Below are 22680 nucleotides of genomic sequence, written 5' to 3'. Positions count from 1 at the left end.
GCGTTATTTACAAGTTTCTGACCACTTATAAAATGTGTTCAATGTGCTGCCCATTGTGTTGGATTGTCAATGCAACCCTCTTCTCCCACGCTTCACACATGGATAGCAACACCGCAGGAGAAATGCTAGCACAGGCTTCCAGTATCCGTAGTTTCTCGTATCTTCACAGCATAGACAATTGCCTTCAGATGACCCCAAAGATAAATCTAAGGGGGTCAGATCGGGAGACCTTGGGGGCCATTCAACTGGCCCACGACGACCAATCCATTTTCCAGGAAACTGTTCATCTAGGAATGCTCGGACCTGACACCCATAATGTGGTGGTGCACCATCTTGCTGGAAAAACTTAGGGAACGTGCCAGCTTCAGTGCATAGGGAGGGAAACACATCATCATGTAGCAATTTTGCATATCCAGTGGCCTTGAGGTTTCCATTGATGAAGAATGGCCCCACTATCTTTGTAGCCATATACCACACCATACCATCAATTTTTTTGTTCCAACAGTCTTGGAGGGATCTATCCAATGTGGGTTAGTGTCAGACCAATAGCGGTGGTTTTGTTTACTTCACCATTCACATAAGTTTGCCTCATCACTGAACAAAATCTTCTGCGTAAACTGAGGGTCCTGTTCCAATTTTTGTTTTGCCCATGCTGCAAATTCAGTGCACCGATCTGGGTCATCCTCGTTGAGATGCTGGAGTTTGTAAGGGTGCCATTTGTGAGTAGCTAATATCCGCCGAAGGGATGTTCGACTAATGCCACTCTCCAGTGACATGCAGCGAGTGCTACGCTGTGGGCTCTTGCTGAATGAAGCTAGGACAGCCACTGATGTTTCTTCATTAGAGACAGATTTCATGCGTCCACATTTTAGCAAATCCAACACTGAACCAGTTTCACGAAACTTAGCAAGCAGTTTGCTAACTGTAGCATGGGAGATGGGTGGTCTCGTAGGGTGTCTTGCATTGAAATCTGCTGCAATGACCCGGTTACTGCGTTCACCAGACATCAACACAATTTCTATCCGCTCCTCACGTGTTAACCTCGGCGACATGTCAATTGCTGTAAACAAAGAGAAACTTGAAAGAATAAAGTTACGTTAAAACCAAGCACACCATTGTTTTTCGTGTGAAATTCCCAATAAGTTTGTGTCACATGACCCTCTTCCTATTGAAAAAACAAAAGTTGGATTCAAAATGGCTGACTTCAAAATGGCCGCCATGGTCACCACCCATCTTGAAAAGTTTCCCCCCTCACATATACTAATGTGCCACAAACAGGAAGTTAATATCACCAAACATTCCCATTTTATTAACCACTTCAGCCCCCAGTGCTTAAACACCCTGAAAGACCAGGCCACTTTTTACACTTCTGACCTACACTACTTTCACTGTTTATTGCTCGGTCATGCAACTTACCACCCAAATGAATTTTACCTCCTTTTCTTCTCACTAATAGAGCTTTCATTTGGTGGTATTTCATTGCTGCTGACATTTTTACTTTTTTTGTTATTAATCGAAATTTAACGATTTTTTTGCAAAAAATGACATTTTTCACTTTCAGTTGTAGAATTTAGCAAAAAAAAACGAGATCCATATAGAAATTTTGCTCTAAATTTATAGTTCTACATGTCTTTGATAAAAAAAAAATGTTTGGGTAAAAAAAAAATCGTTTGGGTAAAAGTTATAGCGTTTACAAACTATGGTACAAAAATGTGAATTTCCGCTTTTTGAAGCAGCTCTGACTTTCTGAGCACCTGTCATGTTTCCTGAGGTTCTACAATGGCCAGACAGTACAAACACCCCACAAATGACCCCATTTCGGAAAGTACACACCCTAAGGTATTCGCTGATGGGCATAGTGAGTTCATAGAACTTTTTATTTTTTGTCACAAGTTAGCGGAAAATTATGATTTTTATTTTTTTTTTTCTTACAAAGTCTCATATTCCACTAACTTGTGACAAAAAATAAAAACTTCTATGAACTCACTATGCCCATCACGAAATACCTTGGGGTCTCTTCTTTCCAAAATGGGGTCACTTGTGGGGTAGTTATACTGCCCTGGCATTCTAGGGGCCCAAATGTGTGGTAAGGAGTTTGAAATCAAATTCTGTAAAAAATGACCTGTGAAATCCGAAAGGTGCTCTTTGGAATATGGGCCCCTTTGCCCACCTAGGCTGCAAAAAAGTGTCACACATCTGGTATCTCTGTATTCAGGAGAAGTTGAGGAATGTGTTTTGGGGTGTCTTTTTACATATACCCATGCTGGGTGAGATAAATATCTTGGTCAAATGCCAACTTTGTATAAAAAAATGGGAAAAGTTGTCTTTTGCCAAGATATTTCTCTAACCCAGCATGGGTATATGTAAAATGACACCCCAAAACACATTCCCCACCTTCTCCTGAGTACGGCAATACCAGATGTGTGACACTTTTTTGCAGCCTAGGTGGGCAAAGGGGCCCATATTCCAAAGAGCACCTTTCGGATTTCACAGGTCATTTTTTACAGAATTTGATTTCAAACTCCTTACCACACATTTGGGCCCCTAGAATGCCAGGGCAGTATAACTACCCCACAAGTGACCCCATTTTGGAAAGAAGAGACCCCAAGGTATTCGCTGATGGGCATAGTGAGTTCATGGAAGTTTTTATTTTTTGTCACAAGTTAGTGGAATATGAGACTTTGTATGAAAAAAAAAAAAATCAGCATTTTCCACTAACTTGTGACAAAAAATAAAAAATTCTAGGAACTCGCCATGCCCCTCACGGAATACCTTGGGGTGTCTTCTTTCCAAAATGGGGTCACTTGTGGGGTAGTTATACTGCCCTGGCATTTTCCAGGGGCCCTAATGTGTGGTAAGTAGGTAAATGACCTGTGAAATCCTAAAGGTGCTCTTTGGAATATGGGCCCCTTTGCCCACCTAGGCTGCAAAAAAGTGTCACACATGTGGTATCGCCGTATTCAGGAGAAGTTGGGGAATGTGTTTTGGGGTGTCATTTTACATATACCCATGCTGGGTGAGAGAAATATCTTGGCAAAAGACAACTTTTCCCATTTTTTTATACAAAGTTGGCATTTGACCAAGATATTTCTCTCACCCAGCATGGGTATATGTAAAATGACACCCCAAAACACATTCCCCAACTTCTCCTGAGTACGGCGATACCAGATGTGTGACACTTTTTTGCAGCCTAGATGCGCAAAGGTGCCCAAATTCCTTTTAGGAGGGCATTTTTAGACATTTGGATACCAGACTTCTTCTCACACTTTGGGGCCCCTAGAATGCCAGGGCAGTATAAATACCCCACATGTGACCCCATTTTGGAAAGAAGACACCCCAAGGTATTCAATGAGGGGCATGGCGAGTTCATAGAAATTTTTTTTTTTTGGCACAAGTTAGCGGAAATTGATATTTTTAATTTTTTTCTCACAAAGTCTCCCGTTCCGCTAACTTGGGACAAAAATTTCAATCTTTCATGGACTCAATATGCCCCTCACGGAATATCTGGGGGTGTCTTCTTTCCGAAATGGGGTCACATGTGGGGTATTTATACTTCCCTGGCATTCTAGGGGCCCTAAAGCGTGAGAAGAAGTCTGGAATATAAATGTCTAAAAATTTTTACGCATTTGGTTTCCGTGAGGGGTATGGTCAGTGCATCCGTAAAAATCATGCGGACATCTGAATGGAGCTTTACAGGGGGGTAATCAATGACAGGGGGGTGATCAGGGAGTCTATATGGGGTGATCACCACAGTCATTGATCACGCCCCTGTAAGGCTTCATTCAGACGTCCGGATGCGTTTTGCGGATCCGATCCATCTATCAGTGCATCCGTAAAAATCATGCGGACATCTGAATGGAGCTTTACAGGGGGGTAATCAATGACAGGGGGGTGATCACCACAGTCATTGATCATGCCCCTGTAAGGCTTCATTCAGACGTCCGGATGCGTTTTGCGGATCCGATCCATCTATCAGTGGATCCGTAAAAATCATGCGGACGTCTGAATGGAGCTTTACAGGGGGGTGATCAGGGAGTCTATATGGGGTGATCACCACAGTCATTGATCATGCCCCTGTAAGGCTTCATTCAGACGTCCGGATGCGTTTTGCGGATCCGATCCATCTATCAGTGGATCCGTAAAAATCATGCGGACGTCTGAATGGAGCTTTACAGGGGGGTAATCAATGACAGGGGGGTAATCAATGACAGGGGGGTGATCAGGGAGTCTATATGGGGTGATCAGGGGCTAATAAGGGGTTAATAAGTGACGGGGGGGGGGGGGGGGGGGGGTGTAGTGTAGTGGTGCTTGGTGCTACTTTACTGAGCTACCTGTGTCCTCTGGTGGTCGATCCAAACAAAGGGGACCACCAGAGGACCAGGTAGCAGGTATATTAGACGCTGTTATCAAAACAGCGTCTAATATACCTGTTAGGGGTTAAAAAAAAAACACATCTCTAGCCTGCCAGCGAACGATCGCCGCTGGCAGGCTGGAAAACAACTCTCTTACCTTCCGTTCCTGTGAGCGCGCGCGCCTGTGTGCGCGCGTTCACAGGAAATCTCGCGAGATGACGCATATATGCGTGACTGTGCGCAGGGCTGCCACCTCCGGAACGCGATCCTGCGTTAGGCGGTCCGGAGGTGGTTAAGGTGTATCCATATAAATGGCCCACCCTGTATTTGGAGGGAGCAATTGCACTACATGGTGCTGAATGCGGTATCTATTATACCTTCACCCCCATCAACACGCCTCCTTCTGCACTGGATACTGTACATCCTGTAGCATTATCGTCCTTCTTTAGGCAGAGTAATTGCACTACCATTGGATTTCGTATGTCCTGTCACATTACCCCCTTCCATAGCTGGAGCAATTGCCCTACCACTGGTTACCGTACATCCTGTCTTCTTACCCTCCTTCCACAGGTGGAGTACTTGCACTACCACTGGATACGGTACATCCTATTACATTATCCCCCTTCCACAGGCGGAGTAACTGCTCTTCCACTGTATACCTTACTTTCTGTCGCATTACCCATTTTCACAAGTGGAGTATTTGCACTACTACTGGACACAGTACATCCTATTACAGTACCCCTTCCACAGGTGGAGTAATGCTACCTTGGGTTTCCATATATCCAGTCACATTACCCACCTACTGCTGGTGGAGAAATTGCCCTACCATTGGAGGCTTTCCATCCTGGCACCTTATCCCCCTAGCACATGTGGAGTATTTGCACTACTACTGGGTACTCTACATCCGGTTGCTCTACACCCCCCCCCCCCCCCCTCTTTCCAACTATGGGATTACTAGTACTACCACTGGATATGGTACATTCTATGGTACCTTCTCTGCGTGGATTAATTGCACTAAGGCTACTTTCACACTGGCGTTTCTGGGTCCGCTTGTGAGATCCGTTTCAGGGCTCTCACAAGCGGTCCAAAACGGATCAGTTCAGCCCCAATGCATTCTGAATGCATCAGTTTGGCTGCGTTTGGTCTCCGTTCCACTTTTGGAGCCAAACGGATCCGTCTTGACTTACAATGTAAGTCAGTGGGGACAGATCCATTTTCACTGACACAATATGGTGCAATTGAAAACTGATCTGTCCCCCATTGACTTTCAATGTAAGTCATGATGGATCCGTTTTGACTTAGACTTTTTTATAAAAGAATAATGCAAACTGATCTGTTCTGAACGTATACAAGCGTTTGCATTATCGGTGCGGATCCGTCTGTGCAGATACAAGACGGATCCGCACCAAACGCAGGTGTAAAAGTAGCCCAACGTTGTCTGCTGTGACTTCTCCCTCACTACTACTTTGTTGCTTCACTCCCCTTTCCACGGGTGGACTACTTGCAAGGGATGTTGTCTACTATTGCCTTTACCCCTTAACAGGTGGCATATGGACACTACCACTGGATACTGTGACTATCGCACTGTCCCCTTTGTCAGATTGTCCCTTTGTGTTTTGGTGTTGAGCACCTCTGCCTTCCCAGGGCGTGACCCCACAACATAATTTTCCTTGTGCCTTGAGTCCCTGTGAGGCAAACACTATGTTGGTCATTGTCACCTTCATAAGGTGGAGCAGCTTTCCTCATTTTTAGGTAGAATATTGATTTGTGCTGTCTCTAGATACAGTGGCTACTACTGTATGACTTCCCTCTCAAGTGCAGTATTTGCGCTAGCTCTAGATACCGTGATTGCCATGGTATCTCGGCTACTACTTTGTATTTATGCTGGCTCTCGAAATGGGTGCTGAGAAGTTCAAATACTTCTGATGGCCCTGATCAACTGCAATATTTCCCTCACCAGTACATATATTTGCAATAACTTGGGATGCTGTAGCGGATGAGGCGGTTTGCTTCCGGTATGCACTGATACTGATTTCTTTAGCTGACATAACCTACTCGTTTCTGTGTCTACTGCCTTGTCTACCCCACTGTTCCCTGGGCCATTTGTGCTACGACAGCATCGACATTAGTCTTTTATTAGGAGATTGGTTAATTGCATATGTAGTTCTCACATGTGAGTCGTCTGCTTTGCACCCCGCACCAAACAGAGCTGTGATACTCTCATTTCTCGTCACCGCTAATAGTTTATTCATTGCTAAAGCGCAACCATCTATCAACATCTTGGAGATCAGGGAGATGATTCTAATAAAGTGAAGAATGCAGTAAATTTGAAATTCCCTATTCATTGCATACTTTCTGTGGGATGCAGCCTTTTAACATCCATGTCTTTTTTTGTGTACAGGTCTGTAGTGGTTGGAAGCTCTCACGGTAACATGGGTGTGATTGATCTAAGGAAAGGTAAGTGCTACTTTAGTGTAACGTGCTGAATCCTGTATGTTTTATTTTTACATATTACAACATCTTTTGTTTCCAGGTCGTCTTTTGTGTGCCCTTAAGGGTAATGCAGGTTCCTTGCGCTCCATTCAGTGTCACAAATCTTTGCCTGTTGTGGCATCCTGTGGCTTAGACAGATTCATGAGACTTCATAGCTTAAATGACAAGAAACTTTTGCATAAGGTGTGTATTATGTTTCTTAAATCCCAACTAAACTATAAAGTATGATGTTTTACAATACAAAACAGTATGATAATCTTCAGTAAAAAAAAAGGGTATGCAGACCTTTCAAATGTATGTTCAGTAAAACTGATAGACTGTTAAAGAAGCACTCCGATAATTGCCAGTCTGTTATTTCAGATGAATGGTCAAAATAATCTTTGCTGTGTGTACATAAGGCATAACATGCTTTATGTTGGATGATAAAGATGATGCCTGACAAGAGCTAACTTTATATGAACCATTGATTTTGCTTAGAGATAAAATGTTATGCCAGAATTGTGGTGCATTTTAGATGTAAAATGTCACTTGAGGCCACACCCATTTTTGTGAGCCTTGTGGGTAAGGAACAAATAACTTCTTTAAACCTAGATGTTCTAAATTATACTACATTTTGACATAGTTTATGCCAAAATCTAGGTGTGCCTTGACATTAGTAAATGCGGGCCCCTCACTGACAGTTATGATTTTTTTTTTTTTTTTTTTTTTTTTCTGCATTTTTTGGGCAGTACCCTTCTGCAGGCTCCATCTCTAATTCTCAGCTCTCCCTGAGCTAGTGGGTGGAGATTTGCTGCTTCCATGTTCTTTATATACTGCACCTGGAGAAAACAGGCGATTATGCACCTTAAAGTGGTTGTCTGTGTTGTGTGTTTTCTATATACACACACACACATATTTACACACAGATATACAGTATAACCTATCCTCGGGATAGGCAATCGATTTCAGATCAGCGGTGGTCAGAATCCCATCACCTCCGCCAATCAGCTGTTTGAAGAGAAAGCAGCATTCGTACATGCTCTGCCTTCAATTCATTGTTTATTGCTTTCTATTTAGGTGAATGGGACGGCCTAGTTGTAATTACATCTGCTCACGGCTGCAGTTGTAATGACGAGTAGGTAAACGGTGAAGAGAAGGCAGCGCTTGTACGTGCTCTGCTTTCTCTTCAAACAGCTGATCAGCTGAGGTGTCGGGAGTCCGACCCCCGCTAATCTGATATTGATGACATATCCTGAGGATAAGTCATTAAAGGGAACCTGTTACCTGGATTTTGGGAATAGAGCTGAGGACATGGACTGCTAGATTGCCGCTAGCACATCCGTTATATCCATTCCCCATAGCTCTGTGCTTTTATTGTGTCAAAAAAAACGATTTGATATGCAAATTAACCTCAGATGAGTCCAGCGTGAAGGATCCTAATCTCCTCTTTGCTCCCCGACGTCACAAAGCTAGAGCGCTGTAATCTCGCGATGCACCGAGAGCTATGGGGACTGGATATTGCGGATGTGCTAGCACCAGACAGGAGCCCCAATTATGTGGGAAAAAAAGTACCCCTCATAGAGAGTCAAGTGTCTCTGCAGCTAATCATTGTAGAGATCACTGCTCTCCTCTTCCATTATATAAAGCAGCAATTATATATTTATAAATATAAAGGAATGACTGGGCACACCTAAGATATTGGTAGCTAATATTTATTACAATACTAAAATAGTTTAAAACACAAATCCGATGTGTGGATATACAGTACAAAATATAGCCTGAAAACTTTAATACGCTGCTTTACTATTAGCAGTTAGAATACAATATTGATAGCGCTTATCAAATTACTATGAGATATAAAATCGGGTGACAGTAAGATAAAATAAGAATATAAATCCGCTTGCCCTAAAAACGTCCAGATATAGCAATCGAGCTCCCACAATTATTTGTTGCCAATTTGGAGTAGCTGAATGGTGTTATAAAGTGAATTTGCAATAGTCAAGTATAATAGTTTGCTCCGTCACTGACTTAGCGGCGTCCCGCTTTCGGTCAGGAATGGATCCAGCAGTAAGGCAGTAGTTGATAAAGGAACACTCTTACCGGTGTTGGAGGCTTCTCAAATGTAGGAGAAACCTCTGCCGTCTATCGGAACTTGCTCCCGGTTGTCTTGTAGCGGTCAGGTGAATCCCGCAATTAATGGTATGGGTCACCTGTTAGCAGTTTGATTACTGCACGAGGTCCCGCTCGGTTGGATCCGGATGAGGTATCTCAACTTTTCGGGTAGAAGTTTCAGACCGGCTATTTTTCGTAAGTAGGTTCAGAGTTGTTCCTTAAGTAAGATCAATGCGGTGCACTCGCATGAAGTATATACTTGGGGAGTCAGACCAGACGCGTTTCGGGGTTAGAGTATCCCCTTCCTCCAGTGGCTTATCCGACCTCCCCAAAAGACCATTCTTTTATGCTCTACAAAGGAGCCTTACAAAACCCGCATCGGATTCTGGTTCCGGAAGTCCTGAAAAAGTCGTTGCCCAATCGGGAAATATTTCCTTTATTAATATGGTATAGTAGCTTTTCTTATTCTGTTTATTTGAACCATTGTTAGTGTATACCCACATCTATAAATTCGTAGTGTCTTGTGGGCTTATTTTGCTAAATAAATGATAACTTTATAATGTCATTGCGATTCATTTGCGTTTTCTGTTGTCACTACAAAAAGTTGCATATTGAATATTACGTATATAAATAAATGATACAGCATATATAGAGGACATTTTGAAAGTGTTATCAGTGTATATATGTGTATATATGTGTGTGTGTATGTGTGTATATATATATATATATATATATATATATATATATATATATATATATATATATATATATATATATATTATATACATTCAACCGATATATTCAAAGATTTTTTTATTTATATTCAAAGATTTTTTTTATATTGATTTTTTTAGTTTTTTGTAAAATAAGTAATGGAGAGTAGAAAAGTTAAAAAGACGGAGGGAGAAAAAAGGTGGAGAATTTCCCAATCAGCTGGGTATTTTGAGGACATAAATGGTTCAGTACTAGCAATTATATATTTAGCAGCACTGTATACATAAAGAGACATACAGAGGTACAAAGAGTTGCAGGTCTTGGTGGTTACGGGGTCTGAGTGCTTCCAGAAGAAGTTTGATAGGGGTTGATGTAATCCTGTAGTTCACAGGGAGTCGGGCACACAGGAGAGAATAACCTTCTGTCTGTACAGAAGACCAAGCTCTAGACTGGTAGTCAGACTTCAAACTCGGTTCACAAGACATAGCTGCAGCTGAGCTGGAATGAAACCTATTCTACTGATAGAATATTGATGGTAGCCATATATGTAAAAAAAATATGCTGAAGTACTTCTCTAAATTCTATCACCCGTTCCAAGCATTTTTTTCAAATAAGGCTGAGTTCACATCAGCATTAGCCTCAACTCTTTCCCCAGTGCTGTACAGAATTTGTCATTCACATCAGTCCCTGTCCACGAAGACTACTTTCATACTCGCGTTTGGTGCGGATCTGCAGAAACGCACCCGTTCAGGACGGATCCATTTGTATTATCTGTAACATAGCCAAGACGGATCCGTCTTTGAACACCATTGAAAGTCAATGGGGGACGGATCCGTTTTCTATTGTGCCATATTGTTTCGGTGAAAATGGATCCGTCCCCATTGATTTACATTGTGTGTCAGGACGGATCCGTTTGGCTCAGTTTCGTCAGACTGACACCAAAACGCTACAAGCAGCGTTTTGGTGTCAGCCTCCAAAGCGGAATGGAGGCGGAACGGAGCCAAACTGATGCATTCTGAACGGATCCTTATCCATTCAGAATGCATTAAGGGCAAAACGGATCCGTTTTGGACCGCTTCGGAGATCCCTGAACGGATCTCACAAACAGAAACCAAAACGCCAGTGTGAAAGTAGTCTTAGACTGTAAACCTCAATCTAGAACAATTGCTTCAAGAGAAGGCAATATAGTAAGGAGTTGTCTCACAAAGTCTACCCTGTCAATATGCCCTAAGAGGTTATAAGGGTGAGTCCTAATCATGCCGTAAGATATTTCTAATTTGTTGTAAACACGCCAATCATAGTTTTACTCTCACCTCTTAAGAAAGGGGTTGTATGACCCCTCCAGCAATTTCAATTATGGCCTCATCAGTTCAGACTTAAAGGGGTTATCCCATGACTAATGTAAAAAATTAAAATGGTACATGACAATCTTTCTAACAAAGCTAGAATCATCCCTGTACCTCACATGGATTCAGAGATCTCCATTTATTGCTCTGCTGGATTTATATCAAGCTGACAGTCAAGGGTAGTGTATTTTCTGCTGCAGCTCAGGAGGCAGTTGAAGGATGAAATGGAGCATGTGCGGCCTTCTCAGTAAGCAGGTCAAAGAAATAAGAAAACAAACTGCAGGTGGCGCTATACAAATAAATTTTATTGAATAACTTAGTGGCTATGCTTAGTTTTTAATTACATGCAACTGCAAAAGTATTCAAATCCAGATGCTGGTTTGAAAAGTGTAGAATATTTTTTGTGGCACAACCCCTTTAACCACCTCCGGACCGCTGTACGCACAGACGCGTCCTGGAGGTGGTTGATTCATTCCTCCTGGACGCGCCGGCGCGTCCTCTCGCGAGACGCGAGATTTCCTGTGAACGCGCGCACACAGGCGCGCGCGCTCACAGGAACGGAAGGTAAGAGAGTTGATCTCCAGCCTGCCAGCGGCGATCGTTCGCTGGCAGGCTGGAGATGTGTTTTTTTTAACCCCTAACAGGTATATTAGACGCTGTTTTGATAACAGCGTCTAATATACCTGCTACCTGGTCCTCTGGTGGTCCCATTTGTTTGGATCGACCACCAGAGGACACAGGTAGCTCAGTAAAGTCCCACCAAGCACCACTACACTACACTACACCCCCCCCCCCGTCACTTATTAACCCCTTATTAGCCCCTGATCACCCCTGATCACCCCATATAGACTCCCTGATCACCCCCCTGTCATTGATTACCCCCCTGTCATTGATCAACCCCCTGTAAAGCTCCATTCAGATGTCCGCATGATTTTTACGGATCCACTGATAGATGGATCGGATCCGCAAAACGCATCCGGACGTCTGAATGAAGCCTTACAGGGGCATGATCAATGACTGTGGTGATCACCCCATATAGACTCCCTGATCACCCCCCTGTCATTGATTACCCCCCTGTCATTGATTACCCCCCTGTAAAGCTCCATTCAGACGTCCGCATGATTTTTACGGATCCACTGATAGATGGATCGGATCCGCAAAACGCATCCGGACGTCTGAATGAAGCCTTACAGGGGCATGATCAATGACTGTGGTGATCACCCCATATAGACTCCCTGATCACCCCCCTGTAAAGCTCCATTCAGATGTCCGCATGATTTTTACGGATCCACTGATAGATGGATCGGATCCGCAAAACGCATCCGGACGTCTGAATGAAGCCTTACAGGGGCATGATCAATGACTGTGGTTATCACCCCATATAGACTCCCTGATCACCCCCCTGTCCTTGATTACCCCCCTGTAAAGCTCCATTCAGACGTCCGCATGATTTTTACGGATCCACTGATAGATGGATCGGATCCGCAAAACGCATCCGGACGTCTGAATGAAGCCTTACAGGGGCATGATCAATGACTGTGGTGATCACCCCATATAGACTCCCTGATCACCCCCCTGTCATTGATTACCCCCCTGTCATTGATCACCCCCCTGTAAAGCTCCATTCAGACGTCCGCATGATTTTTACGGATCCACTGATAGATGGATCGGATCCGCAAAACGCATCCGGACGTCTGAATGAAGCCTTACACGGGCGTGATCAATGACTGTGGTTATCACCCCATATAGACTCCCTGATCACCCCCCCTGTCATTGATCACCCCTTCTGTCATTGATCACCCCCCCCGTCATTGATCACCCCCCCCTGTCATTGATCACCCCCCCCTGTCATTGATCACCCCCCCCTGTCATTGATCACCCCCCCCTGTCATTGATCACCCCCCCTGTCATTGATCACCCCCCCCTGTCATTGATCACCCCCCCCTGTCATTGATCACCCCCCCCTGTCATTGATCACCCCCCCCCTGTCATTGATCACCCCCCCCTGTCATTGATCACCCCCCCCTGTCATTGATCACCCCCCCCTGTCATTGATCACCCCCCCCTGTCATTGATCACCCCCCCCTGTCATTGATCACCCCCCCCTGTCATTGATCACCCCCCTGTCATTGATCACCCCCCTGTCATTGATCACCCCCCTGTCATTGATCACCCCCCTGTCATTGATCACCCCCCTGTCATTGATCAACCCCCTGTCATTGATCAACCCCCCTGTCATTGATCACCCCCCTGTAAGGCTCCATTCAGACATTTTTTTGGCCCAAGTTAGCGGAATTATTATTTTTTTTTCTTACAAAGTCTCATATTCCACTAACTTGTGTCAAAAAATTAAATCTCACATGAACTCACCATACCCCTCACGGAATCCAAATGCGTAAAATTTTTTAGACATTTATATTCCAGACTTCTTCTCACGCTTTAGGGCCCCTAGAATGCCAGGGCAGTATAAATACCCCACATGTGACCCCATTTTGGAAAGAAGACACCCCCAGGTATTCCGTGAGGGGCATATTGAGTCCATGAAAGATTGAAATTTTTGTCCCAAGTTAGCGGAACGGGAGACTTTGTGAGAAAAAAATAAAAAATATCAATTTCCGCTAACTTGTGCCAAAAAAAAAAAATTTCTATGAACTCGCCATGCCCCTCATTGAATACCTTGGGGTGTCTTCTTTCCAAAATGGGGTCACATGTGGGGTATTTATACTGCCCTGGCATTCTAGGGGCCCCAAAGCGTGAGAAGAAGTCTGGTATCCAAATGTCTAAAAATGCCCTCCTGAAAGGAATTTGGGCCCCTTTGCGCATCTAGGCTGCAAAAAAGTGTCACACATCTGGTATCGCCGTACTCAGGAGAAGTTGGGGAATGTGTTTTGGGGTGTCATTTTACATATACCCATGCTGGGTGAGATAAATATCTTGGTCAAATGCCAACTTTGTATAAAAAAATGGGAAAAGTTGTCTTTTGCCAAGATATTTCTCTCACCCAGCATGGGTATATGTAAAAAGACACCCCAAAACACATTCCCCAACTTCTCCCGAGTACGGAGATACCAGATGTGTGACACTTTTTTGCAGCCTAGGTGGGCAAAGGGGCCCATATTCCAAAGAGCACCTTTCGGATTTCACTGGTCATTTACCTACTTACCACACATTAGGGCCCCTGGAAAATGCCAGGGCAGTATAACTACCCCACAAGTGACCCCATTTTGGAAAGAAGACACCCCAAGGTATTCCGTGAGGGGCATGGCGAGTTCCTATAATTTTTTTATTTTTTGTCACAAGTTAGTTGTTTTTTTTTTATTTTTTTTATTTTTTTTTTTTTTTCATACAAAGTCTCATATTCCACTAACTTGTGACAAAAAATAAAAACTTCCATGAACTCACTATGCCCATCAGCGAATACCTTGGGGTCTATTCTTTCCAAAATGGGGTCACTTGTGGGGTAGGTATAATGCCCTGGTATTTTAGGGGCCCAAATGTGTGGTAAGGAGTTTGAAATCAAATTCTGTAAAAAATGACGAGTGAAATCCGAAAGGTGCTCTTTGGAATATGGGCCCCTTTGCCCACCTAGGCTGCAAAAAAGTGTCACACATCTGGTATCTCCGTACTCAGGAGAAGTTGGGGAATGTGTTTTGGGGTGTCTTTTTACATATACCCATGCTGGGTGAGAGAAATATCTTGGCAAAAGACAACTTTTCCCATTTTTTTATACAAAGTTGGCATTTGACCAAGATATTTATCTCACCCAGCATGGGTATATGTAAAATGACACCCCAAAACACATTCCCCAACTTCTACTGAATACGGAGATACCAGATGTGTGACACTTTTTTGCAGCCTAGGTGGGCAAAGGGGCCCACATTCCAAAGAGCACCTTTCGGATTTCACTGGTCAGTTTTTACAGAATTTGATTTCAAACTCCTTACCACACATTTGGGCCCCTAGAATGCCAGGGCAGTATAACTACCCCACAAGTGACCCCATTTTGGAAAGAAGAGACCCCAAGGTATTTCGTGATGGGCATAGTGAGTTCATGGAAGTTTTTTATTTTTTGTCACAAGTTAGTGGAATATGAGACTTTGTAAGAAAAAAAAAAAAAAATCATCATTTTCCGCTAACTTGTGACAAAAAATAAAAAGTTCTATGAACTCACTATGCCCATCAGCGAATACCTTAGGGTGTGTACTTTCCGAAATGGGGTCATTTGTGGGGTGTTTGTACTGTCTGGGCATTGTAGAACCTCAGGAAACATGACAGGTGCTCAGAAAGTCAGAGCTGCTTCAAAAAGCGGAAATTCACATTTTTGTACCATAGTTTGTAAACGCTATAACTTTTACCCAAACCATTTTTTTTTTACCCAAACATTTTTTTTTATCAAAGACATGTAGAACAATAAATTTAGAGCAAAATTTATATATGGATGTCATTTTTTTTGCAAAATTTTACAACTGAAAGTGAAAAATGTCATTTTTTTGCAAAAAAAATCGTTAAATTTCGATTAATAACAAAAAAAGTAAAAATGTCAGCAGCAATGAAATACCACCAAATGAAAGCTCTATTAGTGAGAAGAAAAGGAGGTAAAATTCATTTGGGTGGTAAGTTGCATGACCGAGCAATAAATGGTGAAAGTAGTGTAGGTCAGAAGTGTAAAAAGTGGCCTGGTCTTTCAGGGTGTTTAAGCACTGGGGGCTGAGGTGGTTAAAAACAAAAGGACTTTTTTTTTTTTTTTTTAACTCTTGCAATACTACACCACTTCTTCCTCTGTTCTTCCAAACTCCGTGGGTTCATTATTCTCAGGTGTTTGGTTCTGCCTACATCTGCTTGTTGCCTTTAGATAAAATACAACAAAGTTTAATGGTCCTAATAAATTTTAAATATTGCCCACAGCATGCATTGGACTGAACAAGTTATAAGAAGGTACAGGAATCATCGTGGATGATAGGTACATGTCACCGAGGTTCCTGGCCTCTGAGTAAGAGCCGGTTTTTGTGTGTCAGCAGCAGTTGCGGTTTGACACCTTAATACTTAGTATGGCTGTATAGCTGATCCGTGACGGCTTTTACTGGGAGTAGTCAAAGTGCTGGGTGGGTGACTACTCCATGTTCCGGGCCAGGGTTTGCCAGGCATAAAAACCACCCAGCACTGCCAGGTGAGGAGGATTACCTCCGTCTGACAGTGGAGCTCAGGATGTCTGTGTGCTGTGATCTAAGGGCTGTGTTGGGATCCACGGCTTGAGCCGGGCAAGAGGGCTCAGACCCTAATGCCTGCTTGTGGACTTGACAAGGCAGAACTTCCAACAGGGTGTGAAGGACAATAGAGGGGTGTGGGGTATTGGTGGTCCTCTGTTTTCGATACCTCCTGGCGCAATAACGCGACGTCAAGTGGTTGGAGACAATTCATTTTATTTGCATATACGTGACAACGTGTTTTGGAGTAGAATAACACTCCTTTTTCAAGTCTAAAAAGTAGTAATAAGATTGATGCTGGTAAGGACGGTATTATGTAAAAGGAACAAAGACATATGATAGTAATGATAGGGATAATGAAAATTTATAGTTTGTGGATTGGAGATAAAATAATGTGACTAAAATACATCATGGATGTGCTCACTAGATAGTAATAATTGATATATGTATATATTAAAATGATAGCTGATCGTTACGCAGATTGTAGTAGCAGTTTATCACGAACGGTAAAGAACAATAAAAATTGCTGATAAATGAATTTGAGTCACCCAATTTTATACACAGGGTGATAAATCACGTAACATAGAAATATAAATGAATAAATTTACATATACGTATAAATATAGAAAATAAATGAAGAACAATACATCTACAATAACCACCCCTGGACCAATAAGATAATGTACAAATGGTACATCGATCTACTGTTCATCTGGACTGGAAATGCGAAAGAAGCAATGGAGTTCACCTCATACCTCAACAATAATATGTACAATCTCACATTTACATGGCCACAGCCATTGAATACCTTGATTTAATTCTATTCTCCGTAGACAAAATAGTCAAAACCAAAACCTTTTTTTAAAAAGTTGACTGCAACAGCTACCTATATTACCGAAGTTCCCATCACAAGAAATGGAAGAACAATATACCGTTTAGTCAGTTCAAGCGAATATGTAGAAAATGCCTGAATTATAAAGATTACATCACCCAAAGCCAAGCCATCAAAAGCAGATTTCAAAATAAAGGGTACCCCAACAAGATTATAGAGGAGGCTTAACAGCGGGCAAGGGACCGAACCCAGGAAGAGTGCCTAATATGCAGAAAAAAGAGAGCGGCCCAAAAGGAAATGTCCGCAAACTTCAAATCCACCTTTTGACAACATACAATGCCAACCACAACATATTACGTAACATCTTGGCCAAACATTGGTCCATCCTATTGGCGGATCCATTCTTAAGGAAACACATCCAATCAAAACCCCAAATAACCTTCAGAAGGGCCCAGTCCCTGAAAAACCTCATTGTTCCCAGACGCATACGGAATAGAAGAAACATGAAAACCCAACAAACCACCTTCTTCCCCCATCTCCTAGGCAGCTATAAATGCGGCCACCATCGATGCAAATGTTGTCTGAATATTGCCACACGCACCACCAAATTCATGAGTAACATCACTGGGGAAAATTTAGAAATAAATTTTTTTTTAAACTGCTCCTCATCCTACATTATATATTTATTGGAATGCACCTGCGGACTTCAGTACATCAGCCGAACTACAACATCGTTGGAATATTAATGGCTACACCAAACATGGAGTCTCTAGACACTTTTTACAGGTCCACAACAAAGACGCAACCAAATTCATCACTACCCCTATAGAACAAGTCCCAAACATCCACACGGACCGCTTCCAGAGACTGAGACGCAAAGATGTATTGGATCTTCAAGCTTTAAACTAGAGTTGTTGCGATACCAAATTTTTGATTCGGTTTCGATACCATGAAAAAGTATTGCGATACTCGATACCATTCGATACCACGCGAAAAAAATAAACAAAAAAAGCCACGTGCATTCCTCATTTTTAAAAATGGCGAATCGCGCAGTTTTTATTTTATTTTTTCTGTTCCGGCATTCACCACCTAGATTTTTTTTTTTATATTTTAATAGTTTGGACTTTTCTGACGTGGCGATGTAATATGTTTATTTATATATTTTATATGTGAAATTGGGAAAAGGGGGGTGATTTATACTTCATATTTTAGTGGTTTTTTTTTTTCACTTTTTATTTAATAACTATTTCCCCCCTTAGGGGCTAGAACCTGGGATCTTTCATCCCTTTTCCTATTCACCCTGATAGATCTCTATCAGGGTGAATAGGACTCCACACTGTCCCTGCTGCTCTGTGCTTTGTGCACACAGCATCAGGGATGTTACCATGGCAACCAGGGCTTCTGTAGCGTCCTGGCTGCCATGGTAACCGATCGGAGCCCCAGGCTTACACAGCTGGGGCTCCGATCAGAAGCTGCCACTGCACCACCAATGAGGGGGAGTGGAGAGGTCCCTGTGGCCACTGCCACCAATGATTTTAATACTGGAGGGTTGAGAGGGGCAGGCGCACTGTGCCACCAATGATTTTAATGGGATGGGGGGATTGAGGGGGGGGGGCACACTGCACCACCAATGATTTTACCCCTTTATACAGGAGGCGGGTACTAGCAGATCAGCGGCAGTTAACTGCCGCTGATCGCAGCTCCCTGTCAGGGGCAGGGTGCCGGCAATGCAATTCTGCTGCCGGCACCCGCCTCCTGTATGTGTTAAAGACTGACTACTGTATATGAGTCCAGACTTTCACTATTAGGCCACACAGAGCGGCGCCCAGCGATGTCTCAGCACTCACCATTTAGTCCTGGGCGCCGCTCCGTTCGCCCGCAGTGCCCCATTACTGTCTCCTCTCCTGCTCCACATGCTGCTGATTACTATCGGAGCGATGGGAGGAGACATCAGCTTCACTAGTGGGCGTTCCTTCTCCCTGGCTGTAGCGCTGTCCAATCGCAGCGCAGGGAAAAGGAACGCCCACTAGTGAAGCTGATGTCTCCTCCCATCGCTCCGATAGTAATCCTATCATTGGTGGCGCAGTGCGCCCGCCCCTCCTCCGCCCCTCTCTTCTCATTGCCGCCCCTCCTCCACCCCCTCTCTTCTCATTGCCGCCCCTCCTCCGCCCCTCTCTTCTCATTGCCGCCCCTCCTCCGCCCCTCTCTTCTCATTGGTGCGTGGCAGCGGCAGCAGCACAGGGGGAGGGAGGACAGCTTCCTTCTCCCCGTGCTGCTGAGAGAGAACATGAGCGCGCCGATAGCAGCGCGCTCATGTTCAGAGATACTAGACTGCGCAGAAGCGCAGCCCAGTATCGAAAAAACGGAAATCCCGGTATCGTATCGATACCGGGACAAAAGTATCGATTGGGTATCGAAATTTCGATACCCGCAACAACCCTACTTTAAACCATAGAACCATATGGTCTCAACGAATCGCTTGAAAGAAATTGTTTCTAATATCATAAAATTCATCCATTCATTCATCTAGTTTTCACATTGTTATCCACTTTTCCTATCCACTTTTCCTATCCATTTTTTATTTGTGTGTGTATGTGTGTGAGAGAGAGATAGATAGAGAGATATATATATATATATCTATCTCTATCTCTCTCTATCTCTCTCTCAAAATTAAAGTGGAAAAACACACTACAAGCTGATCCAACTTTGATGTAATGTCCTTAAAACAAGTCAAAACGAGGCTCAGTAGTGTGTGTGTGTGGCCTCCACGTGCCTGTATGACCTCCCTACAACGCCTGTGCATGCTCCTGATGAGCTGGCGGACGGTCTCCTGAGGGATCTCCTCCCAGACCTGGACTAAAGCATCTGCCAACTCCTGGACAGTCTGTGGTGCAACGTGACGTTGGTGGATAGAGCGAGACATGATGTCCCAGATGTGCTCAATTGGATTCAGGTCTGGGGAACGGACGGGCCAGTCCATAGCATCAATGCCTTCGTCTTGCAGGAACTGCTGACACACTCCAGCCACATGAGGTCTAGCATTGTCTTGCATTAGGAGGAACCCAGGGACAACCGCACCAGCATATGGTCTCACAAGGGGTCTAAGGATCTCATCTCGGTACCTAATGGCAGTCAGGCTACCTCCTGGCGAGCACATGGAGGGCTGTGCGGCCCTCCAAAGAAATGCCACCCCGCACCATTACTGACCCAATGCCAAACCGGTCATGCTGGAGGATGTTGCAGGCAGCAGAACGTTCTCCACGGCATCTCCAGACTCTGTCACATGTGCTCAGTGTGAGCCTGCTTTTATCTGTGAAGAGCACAGGGCGCCAGTGGCGAATTTGCCAATCTTGGTGTTCTCTGGCAAATGCCAAACGTCCTGCACGGTGTTGGGCTGTAAGCACAACCCCCACCTGTGGACGTCGGGCCCTCATATCACCCTCATGGAGTCTGTTTCTGACCGTTTGAACAGACACATGCACATTTGTGGCCTGCTGGAGGTCATTTTGCAGGGCTCTGGCAGTGCTCCTCCTGTTCCTCCTTGCACAAAGGCGGAGGTAGCGGTCCTGCTGCTGGGTTGTTGCCCTCCTACAGCCTCCTCCCACGTCTCCTGATGTACTGGCCTGTCTCCTGGTAGCGCCTCCATGCTCTGGACACTACGCTGACAGACACAGCAAACCTTCTTGCCACAGCTCGCATTGATGTGCCATCCTGGATAAGGTGCACTACCTGAGCCACTTGTGTGGGTTGTAGACTCCGTCTCATGCTACCACTAAAGTGAAAGCACCGCCAGCATTCAAAAGTGACCAAAACATCAGCCAGGAAGCATAGGAACGGAGAAGTGGTCTGTGGTCACCACCTGCAGAACCACTCCTTTATTGGGGGTGTCTTGCAATTTGCCTATAATTTCCACCTGTTGTCTATCCCATTTGCACAACAGCATGTGAAATTGATTCACTCCGTGTTGCTTCCTAAGTGGACAGTTTGATTTCACAGAAGTGTGATTGACTTGGAGTTACATTGTGTTGTTTAAGTGTTCCCTTTATTTTTTTTGAGCAGTGTGTGTATGTATATGTTTTTTTTTATATATTTATTTATATATATATATATATATATATATATATATATATATATATATATATATAACAAAAATCGGACTGCACTCCAAGCAACTCTTCAGAAAATGTGTTTATTCACCCATTTGGTGGCAAAAGCGACGTTTCGGCTCAAGCATGAGCCGAAACGTCGCTTTTGCCACCAAATGGGTGAATAAACACATTTTCTGAAGAGTTGCTTGGAGTGCAGTCCGATTTTTGTTCTCTATAAGTGGGTAAGCACCTTTTACCGTACTTGGACATTGCACCCGTCCCGTTTTTCCATACTTCCTAGGGTGGTGCTGCCAGTGTTTTTTTTTTTTTTTTTTCTATATATATATATATATATATATATATATTAATTATATATATATATATATATATATATATATATATATATATATATATATTAATTATATATATATATATATATATATATAATTATATATATATATATATATTAATTAATTATATATATATATATATATATATATATATAATTATATATCTCACCTAAAGAATTATTAGGAACACCTGTTCTATTTCTCATTAATGCAATTATCTAGTCAACCAATCACATGGCAGTTGTTTCAATGCATTTAGGGGTGTGGTCCTGGTCCAGACAATCTCCTGAACTCCAAACTGAATGTCAGAATGGGAAAGAAAGGTGATTTAAGCAATTTTGAGAGTGGCATGGTTGTTGGTGCCAGACAGGCCGGTCTGAGTATTTCACAATCTGCTCAGTTACTGGGATTTTCACGCACAACCATTTCTAGGGTTTACAAAGAATGGTGTGAAAAGGGAAAAACATCCAGTATGCGGCAGTCCTGTGGGCAAAAATGCCTTGTGGATGCTAGAGGTCAGAGGAGAATGGGCCGACTGAAGCTGATAGAAGAGCAACGTTGACTGAAATAACTACTCGTTACAACCGAGGTATGCAGCAAAGCATTTGTGAAGCCACAACACGCACAACCTTGAGGCAGATGGGCTACAACAGCAGAAGACCCCACCGGGTACCACTCATCTCCACTACAAATAGGAAAAAGAGGCTACAATTTGCACAAGCTCACCAAAATTGTACTGTTGAAGACTGGAAAAATGTAGCCTGGCCTGAGTCTCGATTTCTGTTGAGACATTCAAATGGTAGAGTCCGAATTTGGCGTAAACAGAATGAGAACATGTATCCATCCTCTGATGGCTACTTCCAGCAGGATAATGCACCATGTCACAAAGCTCGAATCATTTCAAATTGGTTTCTTGAACATGACAATGAGTTCACTGTACTAAAATGGCCCCCACAGTCACCAGATCTCAACGCAATAGAGAATCTTTGGGATGTGGTGGAACAGGAGCTTCGTGCCCTGGATGTGCATCCCTCAAATCTCCAACTGCAAGATGCTATCCTATCAATATGGGCCAACATTTCTAAAGAATGCTATCAGCACCTTGTTGAATCAACGCCACGTAGAATTAAGGCAGTTCTGAAGGCAAAAGGGGGTCCAACACCGTATTAGTATGGTGTTCCTAATAATTCTTTAGGTGAGTGTATATGAA

The 22680-nt window shown here is 43.4% G+C and overlaps 1 protein-coding gene across 1 annotated transcript in view; it reads left to right on the top strand.

Moving 5' to 3' along the window:
- Positions 1-22680, top strand: part of WDR74 (WD repeat domain 74) — a 118250-nt gene that overhangs the window by 46043 nt on the left and 49527 nt on the right. The window contains exons 7-8 of the mRNA XM_040408921.1: positions 6754-6809; positions 6886-7028. Coding sequence (XP_040264855.1) covers positions 6754-6809; positions 6886-7028 — 199 coding nt within the window. The remainder of the gene's footprint in view (positions 1-6753; positions 6810-6885; positions 7029-22680) is intronic.

Source organism: Bufo bufo, chromosome 10, assembly GCF_905171765.1.
Source record: "Bufo bufo chromosome 10, aBufBuf1.1, whole genome shotgun sequence".
NCBI classification, from domain to species: Eukaryota; Metazoa; Chordata; class Amphibia; order Anura; family Bufonidae; genus Bufo; species Bufo bufo.
The sequence above is the reverse complement of the archived record's forward strand: the minus strand, read 5'-3'. Positions and strand labels throughout refer to the sequence as shown.